General features: G+C 47.7%; 1 protein-coding gene across 4 annotated transcripts in view; it reads left to right on the top strand.

Annotated features, from left to right (window-relative positions):
* Nucleotides 1-13,210: 13,210 nt before the first annotated feature.
* lrrfip1a (leucine rich repeat (in FLII) interacting protein 1a) overlaps nt 13,211-21,992 on the top strand; it is a 40,766-nt gene continuing 31,984 nt past the window's right edge. For all 4 annotated transcript variants that reach the window (XR_013812707.1, XM_079758057.1, XM_079758055.1 and 1 more), the window contains exon 1: nt 13,211-14,041. Coding sequence is in view for 3 of the 4 variants with exons in the window: in XM_079758057.1 (XP_079614183.1) it covers nt 13,952-14,041 (90 nt within the window). In the remaining variant the exon portion in view is untranslated. The remainder of the gene's footprint in view (nt 14,042-21,992) is intronic.

The raw sequence follows: 21,992 nt of genomic DNA, 5'->3' as shown, positions 1-21,992 counted from the left end.
GTGGCCCCTCCAGTCACCCCGGTGGCCCCTCCAGAGAGACATGTGGCCCCTCTAGTCACCCCGGTGGCCCCTCCAGAGAGACATGTGGCCCCTCTAGTCACCCCAGTGGCCCCTCCAGAGAGACATGTGGCCCCTCTAGTCACCCCGGTGGCCCCTCCAGTCACCCCAGTGGCCCCTCCAGTCACCCCAGTGGCCCCTCCAGAGAGACATGTGGCCCCTCCAGTCACCCCAGTGGCCCCTCCAGTCACCCCAGTGGCCCCTCCAGTCACCCCAGTGGCCCCTCTAGTCACCCCGGTGGCCCCTCCAGTCACCCCAGTGGCCCCTCTAGTCACCCCAGTGGCCCCTCCAGTCACCCCAGTGGCCCCTCTAGTCACCCCAGTGGCCCCTCCAGTCACCCCAGTGGCCCCTCCAGTCACCCCGGTGGCCCCTCTAGTCACCCCAGTGGCCCCTCCAGAGAGACATGTGGCCCCTCCAGTCACCCCGGTGGCCCCTCCAGAGAGACATGTGGCAAAGATTGTAGATACTGTACATAACTTCGAATTGGATGCGTGAAACAGAGGCATAGTTGTAACTTATCAGTGGAGCTGTTCTGACCCCATTAGGCCATTTATTTTTATTTTTTTATTTGAGTTCCAGCCTGTTGGCTTATCCTGTTACAACTGTGTTCTAAGCTTTATGCATGTTTAGGAGGGTTAAGAGTAGCAGAAGTATTGTTCTGTTAAATTGACTTTCATATATACTATACACAGAACCTTGGCTCAGATCTTACCCTGGGCCTTGGAGAACTCTTACTGTGGATCTTCAGTTTATTATTATTATTATTTCAGAGATAAACCATCTGACTCTACCTTCTACTAAGACGTGTACTCTTCACACTACAGGGCGCACCCAGGCAAGGTTTTTCCAACAACTGTGGGGTGTTTGTGTTGATGGTAAGAAAATGGCTATTCAGTATATTATGAATATGTCGTATTGGGGCAACTGGGGTGGTATTTCTTCTCTTTTCAAAAAATAAATGGAGTTGTTTTTATTTTTATAAGCATAAATATAAACCACTTCTCTTAATTTACAGTACTCAATGTACATTGTAATGGATGGAAGGTGGGACTTTGCTGAATATGTTTACATAAGTCTATCATCACTAGTGGAGGCAAGGTGTTTTTGTCACTCTCTTGATTTGTATTTGTTAACCCATTTGACTATTGTTTCTCAGTCAAACATGACGCAAGTACGGCGATGGTGGTGCCTTGTTCTGTTCAAGAACTTCCCCAAGCCGTAAGAGTCTTAGATTGGGTTTAACGTTTCCTTAACAGTTCTGAAATAATTTGCTTCACTGTAACAAACTTGCCAAAGTTGATTCAAATATTGAAAATATGTAATGTATGCCATTTACTCACCAAGGTCTGCAGATGAGCTTTCAGAAAGCAGGAAGAGAAGACGGGAGGAAAAAAAGCTACAGGTACGTGTCATATACTGTAATGTGTGATGTTGTCTTAGAGCAATTGTGAACGGCTACAGTCTTACCACCCTCCCACCACTAATACATTTCAGGATAAAGCTGTCCCCACAAAAAGGGCTAGAGTTGCTCCAACAGCATCTAGCTCTGAAGGATCAGATAATGTATAGACTGTTAATTCAGGTGAATCCATGTAGGCCTACACATATTCTGAGTATTTGTGAGATCTGATTGATTCTATTAGGATTCTACTTCCAAATTAAGTTGTACACATATCTCCATCAATATACAAGTTATAGCCTACTCCATGGCTGATCTATTGCATTACTAGGGCCTACTTTTATTATTCCATTAAATTAGCCTACTCAACATTACATTACTGTTTTATTTCCAGACAAAACTGAAGACCAGGAACTGGAACCTGGTATGTAATATTTGTGTGTAATGCTGGAGGTTGTATGTATAGCCAGATGAAATAGTTCTGATGGGTAGTTGAATAGTGTTTTTTATCACTGAAAACTCATCAGTAGTAGTAGCCTTTGTTTGCGTACCATTTTGTGGTTTTAGGAGAGTAGGGTGTCAATTATTGTGTTATTTTGTCAAGTACAGACACAAATTATTTTTCTTTCTTCTTCAAGGAAGATGATGTTGTCCTGAAGGACACCATTCAGGCAGCAGCATTGTGCCAGTTGCAGTCCTTCAAGGACAGCGTTTCAGGAGAGGTTGGGCGCAGGAGGCAGCATCAACACAGCGCAAATCCAATGACGGCGGGGACGAGGAAGAAAGACGTAAGAAAAAATGAACCATTCCTATTCTCATTCAGATCACATACTGATTATGAACTGTTCTGTGTGGAGATGATAGACAGGAGAAACCTGGAGGTGTTTGCCTCTTTTGAGTAGACAGTTCGTTCTTTGTTTGTTCTACTCTTTGTTGATTTATTATCTTTTATGTTAATAGTTTACGATCTATTTTTTTGTAGTTGTTATTTTTAAATTGTTGTTGAATAAAAAGACTGTTGTTAGTGCTCCTGGGATTGGTGTAACTTAATGTGCTTCACACATGTATCTTTTTATTATGTCTATTGAGGTACATTTTTTGCCCTTAGATGTGGTCACTTTGTTATTCCTCACATTCCATCTGTTGGTCATACCTCACATTACATCTGTTGATTAATCGCACATTTTTTTGCATTCTAAATATCCCTTGATTTCGTGCTGCTTGCCTTTTAGTGAGATCAGAGGGTGTTGAGAAGGACAGTAATAAAATATATTTGGTAAGATGGATATAAGAAGAGCGACCCGCAGTGAATTCAACCCGGTCCACTTGACATCGGGTAGGTGCATGACAGTGGTAGGCCTACCATAAAACTTCAATAGCCCAGGCTTTCATTTGTTTCAATCACTGAGCTTTCGAACAAAACTCTTGCTCAGCAAAGATGGGAAATACTATAACATTTATTATTTAAACCAGTATGAATATTACGTACGTAGGCCTATACACATTACCAGGCTATTGAATAACACCTATACACACACACACACATGGTGGCGGAGTGGTAATCGGGAGAGTCGGGAGAATTCCCAGTGGGCCGTTAACGTTTCGGGGCTGTAGGGCTGATTACTGCGGGATAACATATTGCGTTTATTAAAGTTCCTTGCAGCGCCGTCCGGCAGCCTGAGCTGTGCGCCCGCAACCTCTCACTCACTCAACAGACACAACCGAGTCAATTTTGTCTAGAGGGGAGTAACTGAGCGACCCCTCCCGAAGTGGTACAGCCCAGGTGGGCCTTGAACTGCGATTGGTCAGAAAGACGTAACAGCTAATGACAACATTGAACTCTCGTGCAGGCTCGAACAGAGTGACACACACACTTTTAAAGGGGACATATCATACCACCAGGTGTGAGTGTGATTAGCCATTACAAGCCGTTTTCAAAATGTGCAGCATTGTGACATCACAGGTGGGCGTGTCCATCTAGATGTGTGACGGATAGATGGACACGCCAACCTGTGATGTCACAATGCTGCACATTTTCAAACCTGCTTGTAATGGCTAATCACACTCACACCTGGTGGTATGATATGTCCCCTTTAAGGAGTTTTTCACCCGCTCCGTATCCTTGCTTGCCCCAACAAGTTTGTGCGGCGTGCTTGTTTTGTTTCCGGTGAGGCTAGATCCGGTATGGTGTTGTAGTTTTTCTAACGTACCTAGTTGTTGCTAGACAGCAGGTGAAAAACTACAACATTTGCCAAGCCAAAAGAGCGTTAATCGCGCGATAAAAAAATGAACGCCGTTAAAATTGGTTTGCGTTAACGCCGTTAATAATGCGTTAAACTGACAGCACTAATACATATATATCCTACATAAACAGTGTATGAGAGTCGACCTTATTGTGTTTGCCAGCATTACAGACATTCCTGTTACAGAGGATATTAAGCTGTTGACAAAATTCATGTAAGTCCATTATCATTCTTGATTACTATAGTTGTTGTTGTCAAGGTTGGTTAAGTTCCTGAAGATGTTTATGTTAGACATGTGCATGTAGGAATTACTGGTTGTAGCTTATGTTGTTATTTTGTGTATTGCTGCAGGGCAGCAATACAATACAATAGGCAATACAATAGGCTTCATCGTTGTCATTAAATAAGAAGTTTGACGAGGGGTGTATTCAGGCCCGGGGGGGGGGGGGAACCAAAACTTAATGTTTGTAAAATATAAATATATATATTATTACATTATTGAATTTAAAAATATATATAAATTAGTTATGAAGAGGCCCACCGTGTATAACCTATCCCTCAATTTCGACAAATGTTTTCACCTAATATATATAAGGTGAATAATAATAATAATAATAATATGTAAAAAGAGCCCCCCCCCCCTCCACTTGCATATGGCACCGAAATGGCCAGCAGCGGCCCTAGGTGTATTTCTTCATTTAATCAGTCCCTCCAGAAAAACGCGATTATGCAATCGCATAATTCAACGCATAATCAGCCAAGTCTGCATATTCATGCGGGGGCCGCATTTTTTCAAATATGCCGCACTTTCACCGCACAAATTGCCGAATTCCGCTCAAAATATGCGGGGCTTGCATGATTTCATAATCCCTGCATTTTCGTTTCAAAAAAGTCACATATATCTTAGCAGAAAGTTGAAAAATGTTGCGTTCACTCCATACAAGAGCGGCCATTTCTCCCTGTTGCCATGGGAACGTTATGAAGTGACGTAATTACGCGACGTGAACGTCATCGAAAAGCTGCATTTTTCGCAAGTTCCCGCAATTTTTGAACGCATTTCATCGCATAAAATTGCATAAATATGCCGCATATTTCATCGCATTTTTTAAGAAAACGTGCCGCATAATCAAGGATTTTTGGCCGCATCAATCACAAAAAAACGCCGCATTTTTCTGGAGGGACTGTTTAATTCATTTTTCACAACCCACCAGTTCTCGTTGCGAAGACAATGCACCGCGCCATTTGTTTCAATGGGAATCCCGACAGTTTATACTTTCAACATTTACATATTTGTAATTTCAAATTCGTCCCAGCCTTGATACCACAGATAGTCTAGGGTCTATAGCAGATAACTGTGTTGTCTGATTACAGTTTAATTCATTTTTCACAACCTACCAGCTCCCGTTGTGAAGACTAGTCACCACGCCATTCATTTTAATGGGAATTGCGACGGTCTATACTTTCAACATAAAGTGTACATATTTGTAATTTGAAATTCGTCCCAGCCTTTATACCACAGATAGTCTAGGGTCTATAGCAGATAACTGTGTTGTCTGATTACAGTTTAATTCATTTTTCATAACCTACCAGCTCTCGTTTTGAAGACTAGTCACCACACCATTTGTTTCAATGGGAATCTCAACGGTCTATACCACTAGCGGCGCCAGGATTTTGATTGTGGGTGGGCCTCCAGAAAACTGGATGGGCCAGTTAAAATAAACCAAAAAAAAAAACGGGTTCCTCTTCATCTCCGTTTCAGCACCTTTCTGTGTCACTGAGGACAGCGACTCAGTAGCCTACCTCTGTGGCTCTTGTGTTGCTGTCCTCAGCTCAGAGCTGAAGCGGACAAAGACACACACCTTGGCAGTAAGCCTAACTTCATTTATCTCTTTTAAATGTTCAATACACAAAAAGACTGAAACAGAATTATATCTTTGCAGGGTCTGTTTCTCTCTCCATTCATTTACCCATCATGGCGCGCAGGGAACTGTCCAAAATTATTTAACTGTTTCTTATAAATTCAGAATGACAGAAGAACTGTATGAACCTGTAGCTTTTTTCTTAAGAATAATTAAATGAATAACATATCTAACCATATAAACAACAGTGGTAGCGCCGCGGGTGGTCTATACTTTCAACATAAAGTGTACATATTTGTAATTTGAAATTCGTCCCAGCCTTTATACCACAGATACTATAGGGTCTATAGCATATAACCACGTTTTCTGATTACAGTTTAATGCATTTTTCACAATTAACCAGCTCTCGTTTTGAAGGCAGTGTTAATTTTGGCAGCTAGATTTAGTCTTTGGCTGCTCAGGGTTCTGTTTATGGGAGCCTAAAACACCCGGGTCACCCACCATCATTGCTAAATCAAGTCTATTATCTTGCTGATATGTTAAACATCCAATAATCAACCACACCCCCATCCCGCTGCGTTTGGTTAAAGTTGTACTGTTGACGTTTGAGAATGAGAACGGGGGAGGTGCTGAGTCTGAGAACCGTGCATTCCATGATTCGATTCACTGCTACCGGAAACTCGACTGAACGAAAGAACAAGCTGTAGTGACTACATTATGGGTTCGTGTTCCCCTCTTACTGATCGAGTGGCAGGGAACTGGCTCTGAGTCACCGGGGTCTAGGGGGACGGTTTATGCGGTTGCACGAGTTCTAGCCATGCGCTGTGAGTGATTGTTCTGCTCTGTCTATTTTGGATTAAAACGTTATTATTATTGTTATTATTACGCTGCCTACGTCCTCCTTTTCCTCCGGCACTACATTGGTGACCCCGACATTCGTTTTTGTTATTTATTTGTTTACAAAAACCGCACAAGCGAACACTGCTATTCTGCAACATGTCCGCCCGAGGAAGACGTTCACAGCGGCAGGCATCACCGTCTCCTGTCAGGGTGACGCAGGTCGTGCGCACCCCCACTCTTAAGCTGCCAGAGTTCTGGGACTCAACGCCTGCTGCATGGTTCGCTGTAGTGGAGGCACATTTCTATAAAAGCGACGTTACCGACGACGACGACCGGTACAACCATGCTGTGGCTATGTTGGGCAGCTCCACCGCAGCGCGTGTGGTGGGGTTTCTGTCCGCCCCCCCGGCGACAAACAAGTATGAGCGCCTCAAGGCCCTGCTCCTGGAGACATTTGAGCTGTCCACCGCAGAGAGGGTGCGCCGCTTGTTTGACATGTCGGACTTGGGAGACAAGAGGCCCTCTGCACGTATGGAGAGGATGCTTAACCTGCTCGGTACAGAAGACCCCATGATCCTCTTCACGGAGCTGTTTATGCGCACACTGCCAGCTCAGGTCAGGATGGCGCTTGCTAACACCACCATCGTTGGACCCCGCGCCCTGGCCAGGGAGGCAGACCGGTTCGTCTTGGCCATGCCTCAACGGTCCCCGGACCTGCTGGCTCCCACGGCTGCCCCGCCGCCGGACCGTCGCAGGAGAGCGAAGGACGACGCCAGACCCTCGGGCCAGCAGGGTAACGCTGCGGGCCAGTGTTTCTACCATGCCACTTTTGGCGCCAAGGCCAAACGATGCCACTCGCCCTGCTCCTTTGGACCGGCGGGAAACGGCAGGGCCGGCGTTCGGTAGTAGCCCTGAGCGCCGGTGTCACCAACAGGCTGCTCTTCATAAAAGACACCATTTCCGGTCGCAGATTCCTTTGTGACACAGGTGCCCAATGGAGCATCATTCCGTCAGGGGGATCGGAGGTGGCGAAGGGGGAGCACGGTCCGCAGTTGGTGGGTGCGGACGGCACGCCTACCCGTTCCTATGGCACTAGACCGGTGGATGTTTGCTTCGGTGGACAACGCTTTACCTGGGATTTTGTCGTCGCAGCTGTCACATTTCCCCTCCTGGGCGCTGATTTTCTGTGCGCCCACAACCTGTCGGTGGACGTGGGGAACAGGCGCCTGGTCAACTCACAGACTTTCGCTTCCTTCGCCTGTACGCAGGGGGAGGCAATCTACAGCGGGTTGTCCAACACGCTCGCCGACAGCGACCAGTACCTTCGGCTGCTCGCCGAATTCCCTGACCTCACGAAGCCCACCTTCTCCGCTCCCACGGTGAAGCATGGTGTGGAGCACCACATCGAGACCAATGGGCCTCCCTCCACGCCAGGGCCATGCGCCTCAACCCAGAGAAGCTGTCCATCGCCAGGGCGGAGTTCGCGCACATGGAGCAGGTGGGCATTGTTCGACGCTCGAACAGCCCCTGGGCGTCTCCCCTGCACATCGTCCCTAAGCCAGACGGTGGGTGGCGCCCATGTGGGGACTACCGCCGCCTCAACGACGCGTCCAAGCCTGAACGCTACCCAGTCCCGCATATCCAGGACTTTTCAGTGCATCTGGCGGGCAAACGCTTCTTCTCCAAGGTGGACCTGGTACGGGGGTACCATCAGGTGCCGGTGCACCCAGAGGACGTCCCTAAGACAGCTGTCGCCACCCCCTTCGGAGTTTCTGCGGATGCCCTTCGGCCTGAGGAACGCGGCGCAGACCTTCCAACGCCTCATGCACTCGGTGCTCCAGGACCTGCCCTTCCTCTTCGTCTACTTGGATGACATCCTCGTCGCGGGCACCACAGAAGAGGAGCACCTGTCCCACCTCCGGACCCTCTTCACACGACTCAGCCAACATGGGCTGATTGTCAATCCGGCGAAGTGTGAGTTCGGACGACACACCCTTGACTTTCTCGGGCATCAGGTCTCCGCGGAGGGTGTGACCCCCCTACCCTCGAAGGTAGAAGCTGTTGCAGCCTTCCCACGCCCCTGCACAGTCAGCGAGCTCAAGGGGTTCATCGGGATGGTGACTTTCTACTATCGCTTCCTCCGCCACATAGCTCACATCCTGCACCCACTGTATGAGGCCCAGAAGGGCAAGGCTCTGAAACAACCGGTCGACTGGACGGCGGAACGTGTCAAGGCCTTCCAGGACGCCAAGGCGGCCCTGGCCCGCGCGGCCATGTTGGCCCACCCCTCACCCTCTGCACCCACTGCTCTCACCACTCTCACCACGGACGCATCAGACTTTGCCGTGGGGGCGGTGTACGAGCAGTGGGTTGGGGATGCCTGGCAGCCACTCGCATTCTTCAGCCGCCAGCTGTCTCCCAGAGAGCGCAAGTACAGCACCTTCGACAGGGAGCTCCTCGGGTTGTGGCTCGCGGTCAGACACTTCCGTTTTTTGCTGGAAGGCCGTGAGTTTACGGCCTACGTGGACCACAAGCCGCTCACACACGCCATGTCCAAAACCACGGAGCCTTGGTCCGACCGCCAGCAGCGCCAACTCTCCTACATCTCCAAGTTCACCACAGACATCCAGCACGTGGCTGGGAAGTCCAACGTGGTCGCCGATTGTCTCTCCAGGGCGGTGGTCGGTGTGGTCCAGCTGAACTTGGACTACTCCCGCATGGCTGTGGATCAGGCTGCCGACCCCTCCGTCCAAGCTCTAAAGTCGTCGAACACAGGGCTGCGCCTGGAGAAGGTGCTCTTCAGTGACACAGGGGCCAAGCTCCTGTGCGACGTTTCCATGGGTCAGCCAAGGCCAGTAGTCCCCACCAACTGGAGACGCCCCGTCTTCGAGGCGGTGCACAGCTTATCTCACCCGGGTAGGAAACCGTCCTCACGGCTGGTGTCAGAGAAGTTTGTCTGGCACGGGCTCAAGAGGGATGTGAGGTCCTGGGTCGACACTTGCACTGCCTGTCAACGCGCCAAGGTGCATCGCCATGTCAAGGCCCCCCTGGAACAGTTCGCGGTGCCCGAGCGGAGGTTTGACCATGTCAACGTGGACCTGGTGGGACCCCTGCCCCCCTCGCACGGCTTCACCTACCTCTTTACCATGGTGGACAGGACGACCCGCTGGCCGGAAGCAGTCCCACTCTCCTCAACGACAGCCCCCGAGCTGGCCCGGGCGTTCATCGCGGTGTGGGTCTCCCGCTACGGCACTCCTGCTGACCTCTCCTTTGACCGCGGCCCGCAGTTTACTTCGGGGCTGTGGGCGGCGGTGGCAGAGAATCTGGGGGTCCGGCTCCACCGCACTACCGCCTACCACCCACAGGCTAACGGACTTCAGGAGCGCTTTCATCGCTCCATGAAGGCCGCCCTTCGGGCCAGCCTCACGGACAGCAACTGGCTCGACAAACTGCCGTGGGTCATGCTGGGGCTCAGGACGGCGCCCAAGGAGGACCTCCGGTCATCGTCGGCTGAGCTGGTGTTCGGACAGCCGCTGCGGGTCCCTGGTGACTTCATCCCCAAGCCGACGGAGCCCTGGTCCGCCTCCACTCAGGGCGCCTCCCTGCTGGACGGCGCCAGGGCCTTCGCCCCGGTCCTGACCACGCGGCATGGCGACCCTGCTTCGCGGGTGCCCCAGGAGCTGCAGTCTGCGGGTTACGTTTTCATCCGCCACGACGGCCACAGGGCTCCGCTACGACCTCCCTATGACGGACCCTTCCGTGTCATCGAGGCGGGAGCCAAGAGCTTCATGGTTGACATGGGGGGTACGCCTGCGTGTGTGTCTGTTGATCGCCTCAAACCGGCTCACTTGGACCTTGAACTGCCCCCGGACTTGGCTCTGCCACCGCTCAGGGGCCGCCCCCCCGTCCTACCCCCCCTGCCACGCCGTGGCCGTTCCCCCCTCCAACCCCTACAAGCCCCCACAGCTTGCGGCCCTCGGGTCGACGCTGCCCCCCGCCCCGCACAACAAGAGCATGTGATGGACGATGTCACGCCTCCTCCCGCACCTCCTGACTTTGCCTACAGTCGTAGGGGCCGGGCCATACGCCCTCCTCGCCGCGGGGGTTTTGAATATTGAGGTGAACACTGGGGGGGGCTGGTGTAGTGACTACATTATGGGTTCGTGTTCCCCTCTTACTGATCGAGTGGGAGGGAACTGGCTATGAGTCACGGGGGTCTAGGGGGACGGTTTATGCGGTTGCACGTGTTCTAGCCATGCACTGTGAGTGATTGTTCTGCTCTGTCTATTTTGGATTAAAACGGTTATTATTACGCTGCCTACGTCCTCCTCTTCCTCCGGCACTACAAAGCGAACGATTCGCGAACGACTCCTCTTGGCGAACTGACTGACGCAAACTGAATAATGGAAACGAATCAATAAATCCACCACTAGTCCCAGCAGCCAATGCTGCGTCTATGTGTAGGATGTCTATGCTGCTGCATGCAGGACTCTTATTGTGATATCACTAAACCGGATGTAAGAATGCGTACTTCAGGGAAGTAATTAACCAAGTCGTTTAGGCTATGCTTAACTTCATAATAGGTCCATGGTACGCACCAAGAAAGATAGCCAGTCACAATACTCCCGTGCCATCTGTTTGTATAATTTAATGAACAGCGTGGGCTCCTGCTAGCTTAACATAGTATTACCATTACTTTTACATTAACAAGAGCATTAGTCTAAGGCGGCAGCAGAAATCTGCGAGTGAATAATGCAAAATAAATCAACAAAAATACATAGCGTTTATAATCGTTTAATTGTGCGATATACTTTTCACTGCCAGCAACCATTTAAATGCGTCTGAGCGTCAATGATTTGGGCTAGGCTAGTTATTGGTCATTCAAATTAAAGCCCTCCTCCAAGTCAGGGGCGCCGGCCATGTCGAAGTCAATGTAAGCTCGCTAACTTTTTGCTGTCTATCAAGCAGAGACAGCTTTTCATTGGCGCAAGAAAATTCGCCCTCCGGGCCAATGGTATCTGTTATGTTTGTTCCATATATATGAAAAACCAGGCACAGCAGCATGTTTAGTTCCTAGCCATGTTTTATGCATTAGCGGTCCAACACCTGTACACGTTCATAGATCTCCCTCCAACTGGCACTATGCCTCATGGGTAACGTAGTCCAATAAACCTTATCAACGCAGTATCGCTGTTCTTTTTTGTTATCACCATATGATTGGACAATTCAGCGAATCAATCAAATAGGCCTACCTCCCTCAGCAGCATTCGCGCAACACAACTACATGTAGAGAAGAGATAGATCGCTAACTAGCGAGAGTTGTAAGCACCTTCCACCCTTTTCAGTGGAGGAATTGGACTCCCCAAGCAATGTTATACTTAAAAGGAGCAAGTAAGTTACATATTCATTTAGACTTTCGGCCTGTAGCATATAAACAAAATTAAGCAACTGTCCCATATTTCTAACTGCATTTGAAGTAGACATTGAGACTCACAAAAAATGGACGCTATAGGACAGTGATCATGATTTGTCTCAATATCAGAATAACAATGGTTCAAATAGCAATGGCTGGTGGAAAGGTCTGTATATGCAGTGTAAGCTTGTCCAGGCCCTGCAAGTCAGGATGTAGGCTATGAATCTGAATGAATAGTAGGTAATCCCCAAAATGCACCAGAATACAGGAAATCAAATGTATTAAATTAAAAAGAAATTATGGGGGGGGTGGGGGGGGAACCCCAGACCCCCAGATCCCCTGTCTATTACCGGCCCCACCAACATTTTTGATCACCAACCGCCACTGCTGTTAACAATCGCAGGCAACAATCTCTTTCTCCTCCATGTCGCGGCTTCAGTCTACTTCAGATTGATGTGGAAGTGGAAGGACCAGAGACGTCGGAGAACCCGACTCCGTCGTTTGAGATTCATAATATCGTCTGGAGTCTCACACAGCTTTTGGCCGTGATAATATATATTATATGATATAGATATCTATGTATAATATGATATTATTTAGATATAGAGCTCCAGGACTCTTGCCGGAGCACCCAGAGTGCACATGGTACCGTGGCCGCAAGCTGCTCAGGGCCACACCCCATCCCTCCACCTTGACCCACCTCTAAAAAACGGCAAGTTTGTGGAACGTTAATCTGGGACTGGCTCGTGGTGGCTGTAATTCTGCACCAAGGCTGAATTTCTTGAACGTCTTCAAATGCTGTATTAAGGGCCCACTAACACCTATGAATCCATAAAGCAGCATGCCATGGGACCTTTAACGTGGAGCCCATGTGTGGACATCTTTTATTACAAGTTATTAAATACTTTACAGACACCTTATAGCCACATGGGGGCGACATTGCACTGTTACCAGGCAAACACTATTAGTGGTAGTAGCCGAGTATGTCTACATGCAGCGGTAATTAAAGTGACCCATCTACCTCAATGTTGCCCATCCCTCAGCGTGGCTTTTATTATTACCCCAACACAAATGTATGTGTATTAATCTATGAACTTTTTTCTCGAATATGATGATATGTGATATGATGTAGTGTTTTGAGTTGTACCAATTTCTTCTGAACGTAAACCAAGTTTCGATGAAGTATCACAAAGTAGCCTAATACTAAATGAATACAATATAACATCTTAGATATACTCCAAAGTAATAACCCCCTACGTTATTGTGACAGTTCCTTTCGCCACAGACTACCGTGTGCCTTTAAGATGGAAGACCCCCGTTTTAGAGCTCTGGTCACTGGTCATGAGGGGTAAAAATAGACCGGAGAGTGTGAAAGGGTGGAGAGGGTGAGAGACTGAGATAGACCCGGAGAGTGGTGGCAGCTTGGAAACTGAACCCCTGAACGGGTAGAGCGACCTCCACGAGTCTGGGCTCCAGGCTGCCTCAGACCTCCATTAGTCTGGCTCCAGGCTGCATCAGACTTCCACGAGTCTTGGCTCAAGGCTGCCTCAGACCTCCACCAGTCTGACTCCAGGCTGCCTCAGACCTCACACCGACCGACCGGGTGTAGAGCGACCTCCACGGGGCTCCAGGCTGCCTCAGACCTCATACCGACTGACCGGGTGTAGAGCGACCTCCACGTGGCTCCAGGCTGCCTCAGACCTCCACGAGGCTCAAGGCTTCCTCGGATCTCACACCGACTGACCGGGTGTAGAGCGACTTCCAGACTAACCAGAGACAACTTCAGTGATCACCTTAACACCCGGGCGCTATATCACAGAGACGGACTGACATTAACATCGGCGGAACGTGTTTCCTGTACCCATGCTGCCCTTGTTGGCCGCTGGGGTCTGACACAAACTTGTGTGAGTGTCGAGTTGAGAAACACAGGAAGGAGCCATGAAACGGATGTACCCCAGTGAAACATGCGTTCAGCACGTCTCCTCCGGCTCCCGGTGCTACTGTCGGTAGTCTGACAGGGTAGCCGAGGCGTAACTGGGGAGCTGCCGTCTTCTTCCATCCGTCTGGATCCAAATCTTCACCCGCCTTAGTTTTGTGACCGTCACGGCTTCGGGAGAATCGGTGTACTCTGTGAGAAACTATGGGGACCCAGGGCGCAGGGAGGAAGAGAAACCCGAACAAGGAGAGGACGACGGCGGAGGATGACGCCCTCAACCTCATAGCCAGAGAGGTGAGCTACTCTTTGTGTTTGTTACTTTTCTATGTATGTTGTTTGACCCTAGGCTATGTGTTGTGTTACTTTTTCCAAGCGCTGTGTGTGTGTGTGTGTGTGTGTGTGTGTGTGTGTGTGTGTGTGTGTGTGTGTGTGTGTGTGTGTGTAGCGACATGCAGCCACAGGCGCTTGTGTTCAACAGGTGCCAGCAGAGTCGAGTCATGACTGGCGAGCCTCGGTCACGGCCACCTAAACCTAAACCTGAGCGTGTTTTAATTCAACTACCAAGACCTCCCAGTCATTGTCATGAGCGTTCAGTGGTAAATTGATGTTATGGGGATAGAAGGACAGAATAAGTATAGTCTCCTGAGCGGTAGAATACAGCTGCATTTTGATGTCACTGCTACTTTTTCGAAGTTATTGTTTAATTCGATTAGTTTACACAATTATCTGGCTTCATTGTGTGCTACTGTCAAAAAAGCACACACACACGCAGTGCATGATGCTCTGTATTAAGACGGCAGGGAGGAAGTGACAATAGGGGAAGGACTTACTTCCTTTTTCCCCCTGTGGTGATGACAGTGTGCAACATGCGAGCCCCATCATAATCCTCTTTGAACAGTCATACGTCTGTTTGTGGTTTTCCGGAATGTCTTGGTCGATGAGTTGGCTGTCTGCTTCTCCCACCATGGTCTCTTATCACACCCAGTGGGCATACTGTCACTAGTAGTGGCTGCCGTTCACATGCTCACTGTGTCTCTGGGGAAGTGCAGCCAAAGACGCAGACATTAGATGGAATGCTAGCTATCCATACGTTGGTGTCACCAAGCAACCCAACCTTCCCTATGTTATGTGTTCTTCTGGATGAAACTGGCAGTGCCCCTCTGACTGGCTGGCTGTAGGGTAGCGGTGGTAGCGTCGGTGCTAGGCGAGGCAGTGGAGGAGGCGTGTGCCTTTAAGAGGCGCCGGTGGGGTCGGACCCTCCCTCAGTCATACTGGCCTGACAGGATGGTATTCCTTCCCTGATGAGCTGGCCCTTTCTGCAACAAGAGTTTTAAAAATAGTCTGTCCTGAAAGATCAGCTGTTCCTGCCCCCTGATCTGAGTGCAGCGGTGTATACGACCGGGAGGTGTGTGTGTGTGTGTGTGTGTGTGTGTGTGGGGGCGGGGAGACAGATGGTTGGATGTTTAGATGTTGCCTATAGAGATGTTGTTCCTACTATTCAGACAGCATGGATATGAGTCTTTTCTTGGTGATCTCACAAAGGGATCACAGTGTGGTGCGCAGCCTAGTCCTATATGTACCGCATGGGGACTTCAATCCTTTGTGGGGGTCCACTTTGGGGGTCCACTTTGGGGGTCCAATTTGGGAGTCCACTCTGGGGGTCCACTTTGGGGTCCACTTTGTGGCACGAGGTACAAGGTGTTTCTCCAGTGTGTTTGGTTTCTGAGGCCGTCAGTGCGGTAATGTACGCGTTTCTACAACTGTTATAGAACAGACTCACTAGTGCGTCCGTCACCCAACGCGGCGACCACACACACCGGGGAGGATTGTTGACAAAGAGGTGGAAAGATGTCTGTCGGCGTCTGTCCTGACCACTGCCTCACCGTCATGAAGTACCAAAAAAAACATGGCACCCAACTATGCTGGAGAATGAGATCACTTTATCCTATTCAATACAAACAGAAAGGACAGCTCCATAGCGGCTTGGTTTGTGTCTTCAAAATATTTGTCATAGATTTAGGAATATACATCAGAAGTGAGCTATATAATAAGACGTCTTTACAAAGGTTTTAAATTAGTCCACCGATCGTGTCTGTAGGTTGTGTAACACATTTTACATTTCATCAACATGTTCAATGGCAGATACGTTTTTTAGAGTTTGATTCCCGCTGTTACTTGTCGCTTGAGCTAGAGTCGCTCCGATTTACTTAAAGTAAAAATTTGAGTTTACCAATGTATTAACTTAATAGTCATACGAAGAGTTCTATTGAACAGCATACCTATTTAAGCTATCTTTTACCCACTTTACAAAGTCTTTCAATTGACAGATTTGTATTTTAGTTTCATAACTTTTGAACCTTTATTTATTCTAGTTTGTTCCAAGAATCAAGGGCATTCATGTTCACAATCATTGCTCGCTCGTTACGGTTCCCAGTGGTCAGAGATAAAGAGTTTTCCTTCCCGTAGATAAAGTAAGCACATAACTTTTCCCAGATCAGCAACGGTTTAATATATAACCACCAAAAAGGCTTCAGAGTGTAGGGTCATTATCTCCATTTACTTCCGTGTTGATTTTGGGAACAAAATATAGAAGCCTGCTATTTAACAGCTCCCTTATTTGTTTGAATTTTATTTTCAACTGTAGTGTTTGTAAATTACACTTTTAACCACCAATTGTTAACTTGCGGTTCTCCATGTAGCCCGAAAGCAGCATAAGAGAAAGAGGTGGGCACAGATGTGATTGCCATATGGAGGGTCCTGGAGAGGTTTGGTGTAGCTATCCAAGTTCTCTTGCCAACACTGTTTGTGTTCTGAATGAGGTCGAGATGATGATACAAATGGGGGATTAGGTTTCCAGGTAGGCAATCAGGAGCACAGGGATGATGTTGACAATCAGTTAATGTAGGATTACTCTGGGGACAAAAGCGGGCCAACAGCTGGCCCTCGTCCTGAGTGATAGGACATGCGCTCAGTGGGACGGCTCTCCTAACCCGATGCAATGATATCCCACATCACGCAGTGCAGTCTCATCAAGATCGCTAAGGTCACACTTAGAAATCGATTTTTCTCAGTGTTTGTAAATCAAGCAATTCAAGTGGCGATCTTAATAAGAGGAGGTTGACGCAGAGTTGATTCTGTCCAGCGCACACTGATTACTCCCCTGCTGGTCTCTACTAAACATAAACATGCCAAACATTTCCTCATTCATTTATTTATCCCCCCCACCCTCACTGGAACCGACCCGCCTCCTTAAAAGGAAGTGGAGTCTCTGTGCTGGCTTCCTCATAGTGACATCATCACAGGGGCTGGCAGATCGCTATCGGAGCCGCTTCCTGTTTGTTGGCCCCTGTTTAGGAGGGCTTTGGGTCGCAGGGAGGGAGGACCAAAAGACTAGGAATAGCAAAAGTAAATGTCCATGAATGTACAAGGAAAGAATGGTGCTCCTGTGTGATTGATACATGTATCTTCATATGCCCTGGATACAAGGGAACATTTATGCACATTGTTACCACTTCATACGACCTATGACCCATTACTAATACAACTGGTGACCGCAAGTACCCTATACTGCTTAAAAATCCCCCTGTATACCTTCTAACATACTACTGGTACCACATGTCCCTGTACACCTTCTACGGTACTACTGGTACCGCATGTCCCTGTATACGACTACCATACTACTGGAACCGCATGTCCCTGTATACGGCTACCATACTACTGGTACCGCATGTCCCTGTATACGACTACCATACTACTGGTACCACATGTCCCTGTACACCTTCTACGGTACTACTGGTACCGCATGTCCCTGTATACGACTACCATAGTACTGGTACCGCATGTCCCTTCATACCACTACCATACTACTGGTACCGCATGTCCCTGTATACGGCTACCATACTACTGGTACCGCATGTCCCTTCATACCACTACCATACTACTGGTACCGCATGTCCCTGTATACGGCTACCATACTACTGGGACCGCATGTCCTTGTATACGGCTACCATACTACTGGTACCGCATGTCTCTGTATACGACTACCATACTACTGGGACCGCATGTCCTTGTATACGGCTACCAAACTACTGGTACCGCATGTCCCTGTATACGGCTACCATACTTCTGGTACCGCATGTCCCTGTATACGACTACCATACTACTGGTACCGCATGTCCCTTCATACCACTACCATACTACTGGTACCGCATGTCCCTGTATACGGCTACCATACTACTGGGACCGCATGTCCTTGTATAAGACTACCATACAACTGGTACCGCATGTCCCTGTATACCTATCTAGCACATGTAAACGGTCACATCATAGGCCAATATAAACCTTGCACCTGCTACTAAAGAGGGTACTTACAGGAGGTGCAGCAGACGCTCAAACTGTTTATCAATTGTACAGCTGTCCTCCACAAGCCAAGGCTTGTCCCAAAGTCAAGATAGCCAGGGAGAAAAAAAAATACCTCTGGTTTGCCAGTGCTTAACAGGATATAAAGAAAGTAAACAAAGCTAAACGGTTGTTTGTTATGATTTTGGCTTGGTAGGCACTAACTCGATTTTTATTTTGCAGTTTACTGCAACATATTCTCAATGCCATTGGAATGAAAGGGGGAAGTGGTTAAAGAGAAAAATAAACTTTTGTGTGATGCAATCTCAATGTTCAGGCGAGGGTCACATTGCTTTTTGCAGTAGTGATAAGCCCATTTGACAAAAAACATAATATATACCTCCATGTAGGGTTTGTGTGGTTTGACCGGCCTAGGAGCATAAACCATAACCTATTAGCTGAACAGTGACATCAGTGTAAGAGGTAGGAGACCTCTTCACTTAGATGGTTTACAACCCCCCAATGGAGCACCAAAAGGATCAGCCCTCTCACCGTGCTCTCCACCCTCTACACGGAGCACTGCCGGAGCAAGACCAAGAGATGACCTGCATCAAACACCCAGACAACACCGTCACCCTGGACACCGCCTACACGAGGGTCGGCTCCAAGCAGAGACCGACTCTCACTGATTCTCAGAGGACCTCAACGCCTCCAACACCAAGGAGCTGGTCATTGACCTCCCACCCTCCCACCCCTGGAGGTCAATAGCCATAACGTCGAGAAAGTGGAGGCATATAACTATCTGGGGACCACTATTAACCACCATCAACCTTCAAGCGTGAAACAATCTCCTCAAATGCATGCGTCTTCCTGTGGAAACTCCAGGTCCACCAGTGGCGTTCTGTGAGTACCAATGAGTCAATCATTGCACCCATCATAACCACCTGGTTTGGTTCCATGAAGTGGTTTCCCCCCAAGAAGTTCACCTGCATGAGCAGTAAAACCAATGGACCAAGAATCACTTGGAAGCATTCACAGCAGACGGACAATGGTTGAAGGATCGCACAAAGCTTCGGACACAACACACAACACTTTACCATTACCATCCCCATTACCACCGCCTTCCCTCCAGACATGGGAACAGGTCACTCCCGTTCATAACACAGCATTACATATCAAGATTTATCCCTACCTCCATCAGAATACCTTACTTCTCATTGGTAGTTTAGTCATTTTGTTATCCTCTAAGTGGAACTTGGAGTACAAGTACTGTTTTGTATGCCGTCGGTCACTTGTCCTTTTCACTTGTACTACGCAAACAAAGTTCTTAACGGAAATAGTTATTAGAATAAAATTAGGTTGTTCTGAATTCAAACCATTGTTTGTTATTGTTTGTGTTATAGTTGCGTTAGTTGATTTACCCTCATTCACCACATTTTCTACTCTTTGAATCCACAATCTTCACTTCACTACCTTTTGTCATTTAAATTGGCAGTCTTGAAGCTCTCCACTTTCTCCATATTTCGATTGTGTGGGGCGAGGGCAACCCCGACACCCAGTGTGTAACATTCAGAACAAATGCTTTCATCAGTGGGCCAGTGCTGGAACACCATTTAGTTACCTCTTCCTCAACACGAGCACACACACTCACACACACACGGCAGGGCTGCTGCGATCCTTTCACAAGTCCAGGGGTCAAAGTGTAAATGTTCTTCCTCTTTATCTAAAGCAGAGTTGGTCTATTGCCCATATAAGCACTACTCTCTACTAGTCTTTTCATCTCAATTTTCCGCCTTATCTGACGTTGTTTTGTTGTGCTGATTTAAATAAAAAGAATCCCCAACTTTTCAAGATGATCTCCATACGGTCATTCTCAAAGTAATGTTAAATCAATGTGTAAAATGTTGCCATCTGGACTTGGTATGCATTCATTTGTATCATGCAATGGCACTGACCACTGGGAATTTAGATACCATTCAGAAAATTAATGGGTCAAATAATAACCCTAACCCTACATTTAAGATTTGTGATATAAAGAGAGTTAGTAATAAACAATGTAGAATTGATCACTTCCTGCCTTCATCTTCATACAGGACAGTCTCCCTGGCATGTGTAGTAAGAGGGTTTGAATCTTGGGCTCTATGTACCAAACTATTCAACTCCATTCACGATTGGTTGCATTGAGGCTTACTGTATATTAACTAGGATACTGCTTTCTGCCCTGGACCTGACCGTACAAAACAGTTATGTTACTGCTTGAGAAGCCGGGTGATAAACAAAATACCAAGGAGGACAAACCATCTACTATAAAACATACCTAAACCTGGATCCTTTGTGAAAGTGGCAAGAACAAAATCAACACCAACATTAAGATGAAATCCTTGAGATCTGTTTTATGTGTTCACTGAATCATGGTTATGTAACTTCCTCTGACTTATTGCCCCATCATGCTTCAGTTGAATGTAGTTTCAACTTGCAACATCTGTTGCTGCTACTAAGAACCTGCAACAAATCTACTCTCTACAAATCTAAAATAAACAAAAGACTACGGATGGGGAATGTCATGGTTCTGGTCCATAGAAAGTGTTTCTCACAGAACTGCATTTACCTACTGCCACCAGCAGGTGGTTTTATGAGTGCTTTGGTTTGTAGATTGCTCTAAAGACCTGGTAGAAGCCATTGAGGCTGTGGAACGTTCTGGAATAACGTGTCACTCCAAGTTGCCATGTAGCATTCCAGGTTTCATGGTGTGGTCTTGCATCCAAAACCCAGTTTCCTCTCTTGATGTCTATTTTTAGAAAAAGCCTGAAGGACAACATTTATTTTCCTCCTCCTTGCCTCAAATGGCCTTCCCATCTGCTTGTCCCCGAGGCTCTGAAATGTTCTGAGCTGCCGCTAGCGTTTGTGGTTGTGTTGGAGGAAAGTGGAGGTTATTGGTGAGGTGGCAGTTGGCCTCCTAGCATTCAACAGGGAGCCACAAAAATATCCTCTTCACACAGCAGCTGTTGTGGAAGACCAGCAATTTCACATAGTCTGCAAATGTTATAAAATGACCTTCACGGATTAAGGTCTGATCATCTAGACTGAATACCGGAGTAGTGAACTGATAATTACTCATTTCATTCCTGAAAATGTGCGTTTCCTCTACAGACCCCAAAGAAAGGGTCATTCAAAGGACAACAATATAATCTGTCCTCTTCTTCGTAGTTTTCCCCATCAGGTACACAGGCCCGGATCCCATTACACTTGACCCAGTCCAGTTTGTTTGAGTGGGAAGACTGGGTATACTCAAAGGTGGTCTGGACTATGGTATAGGATAGTCTGGAGTTGATATAACCTGGGTTAAGTTTGCATCAGTTGTGAAAACGACTTTACCAAAAGTAGAAGTGGTCTTCTGAGTCATATAAGTGCCAATGACAATCTCCTCCTCGGAACGACCAGAGCTGATAAAGCAGGACGGCCAGCGAGAGGGGCATTCTTTTCTCAAAGCATAAATAACAGGAGGCATGGTGCGACGGTTGACTTCATTGTATGGGCTTGGGATTTTGCTATTCATACCGCCACACACTGTTTAAGAATGTATGGACACCAACGTTTACTGGGCTGGGCTGGAGAGCGGGGGCAACACCCTACGGGACCAATGTGCATTTCCTGTCAGCTTTATCTGCATCCTCTTCTACAAAGTAACAGTGCAACAATGTTGTCACACTTTGAATGATTAATGTAACAGATATTGTTTCACTGTAAAGCTCAAAGCATGCGGCTGTGTCAGGATACACGCAAAATATATTTTTGCAATCATCACCAGAGCTTTAGCTTTTAAATTATGATTTATATTTATTATTTTGGGTCATGCTGCAGCCGGCATTTGGCTCATAAAGGGTTATGAACAGAATATTTCAATATA

Source organism: Pollachius pollachius, assembly GCF_949987615.1.
Source record: "Pollachius pollachius genome assembly, chromosome: 20".
Lineage (NCBI taxonomy): Eukaryota > Metazoa > Chordata > Actinopteri > Gadiformes > Gadidae > Pollachius > Pollachius pollachius.
This window is presented reverse-complemented; position numbering and strand designations above follow the sequence as displayed.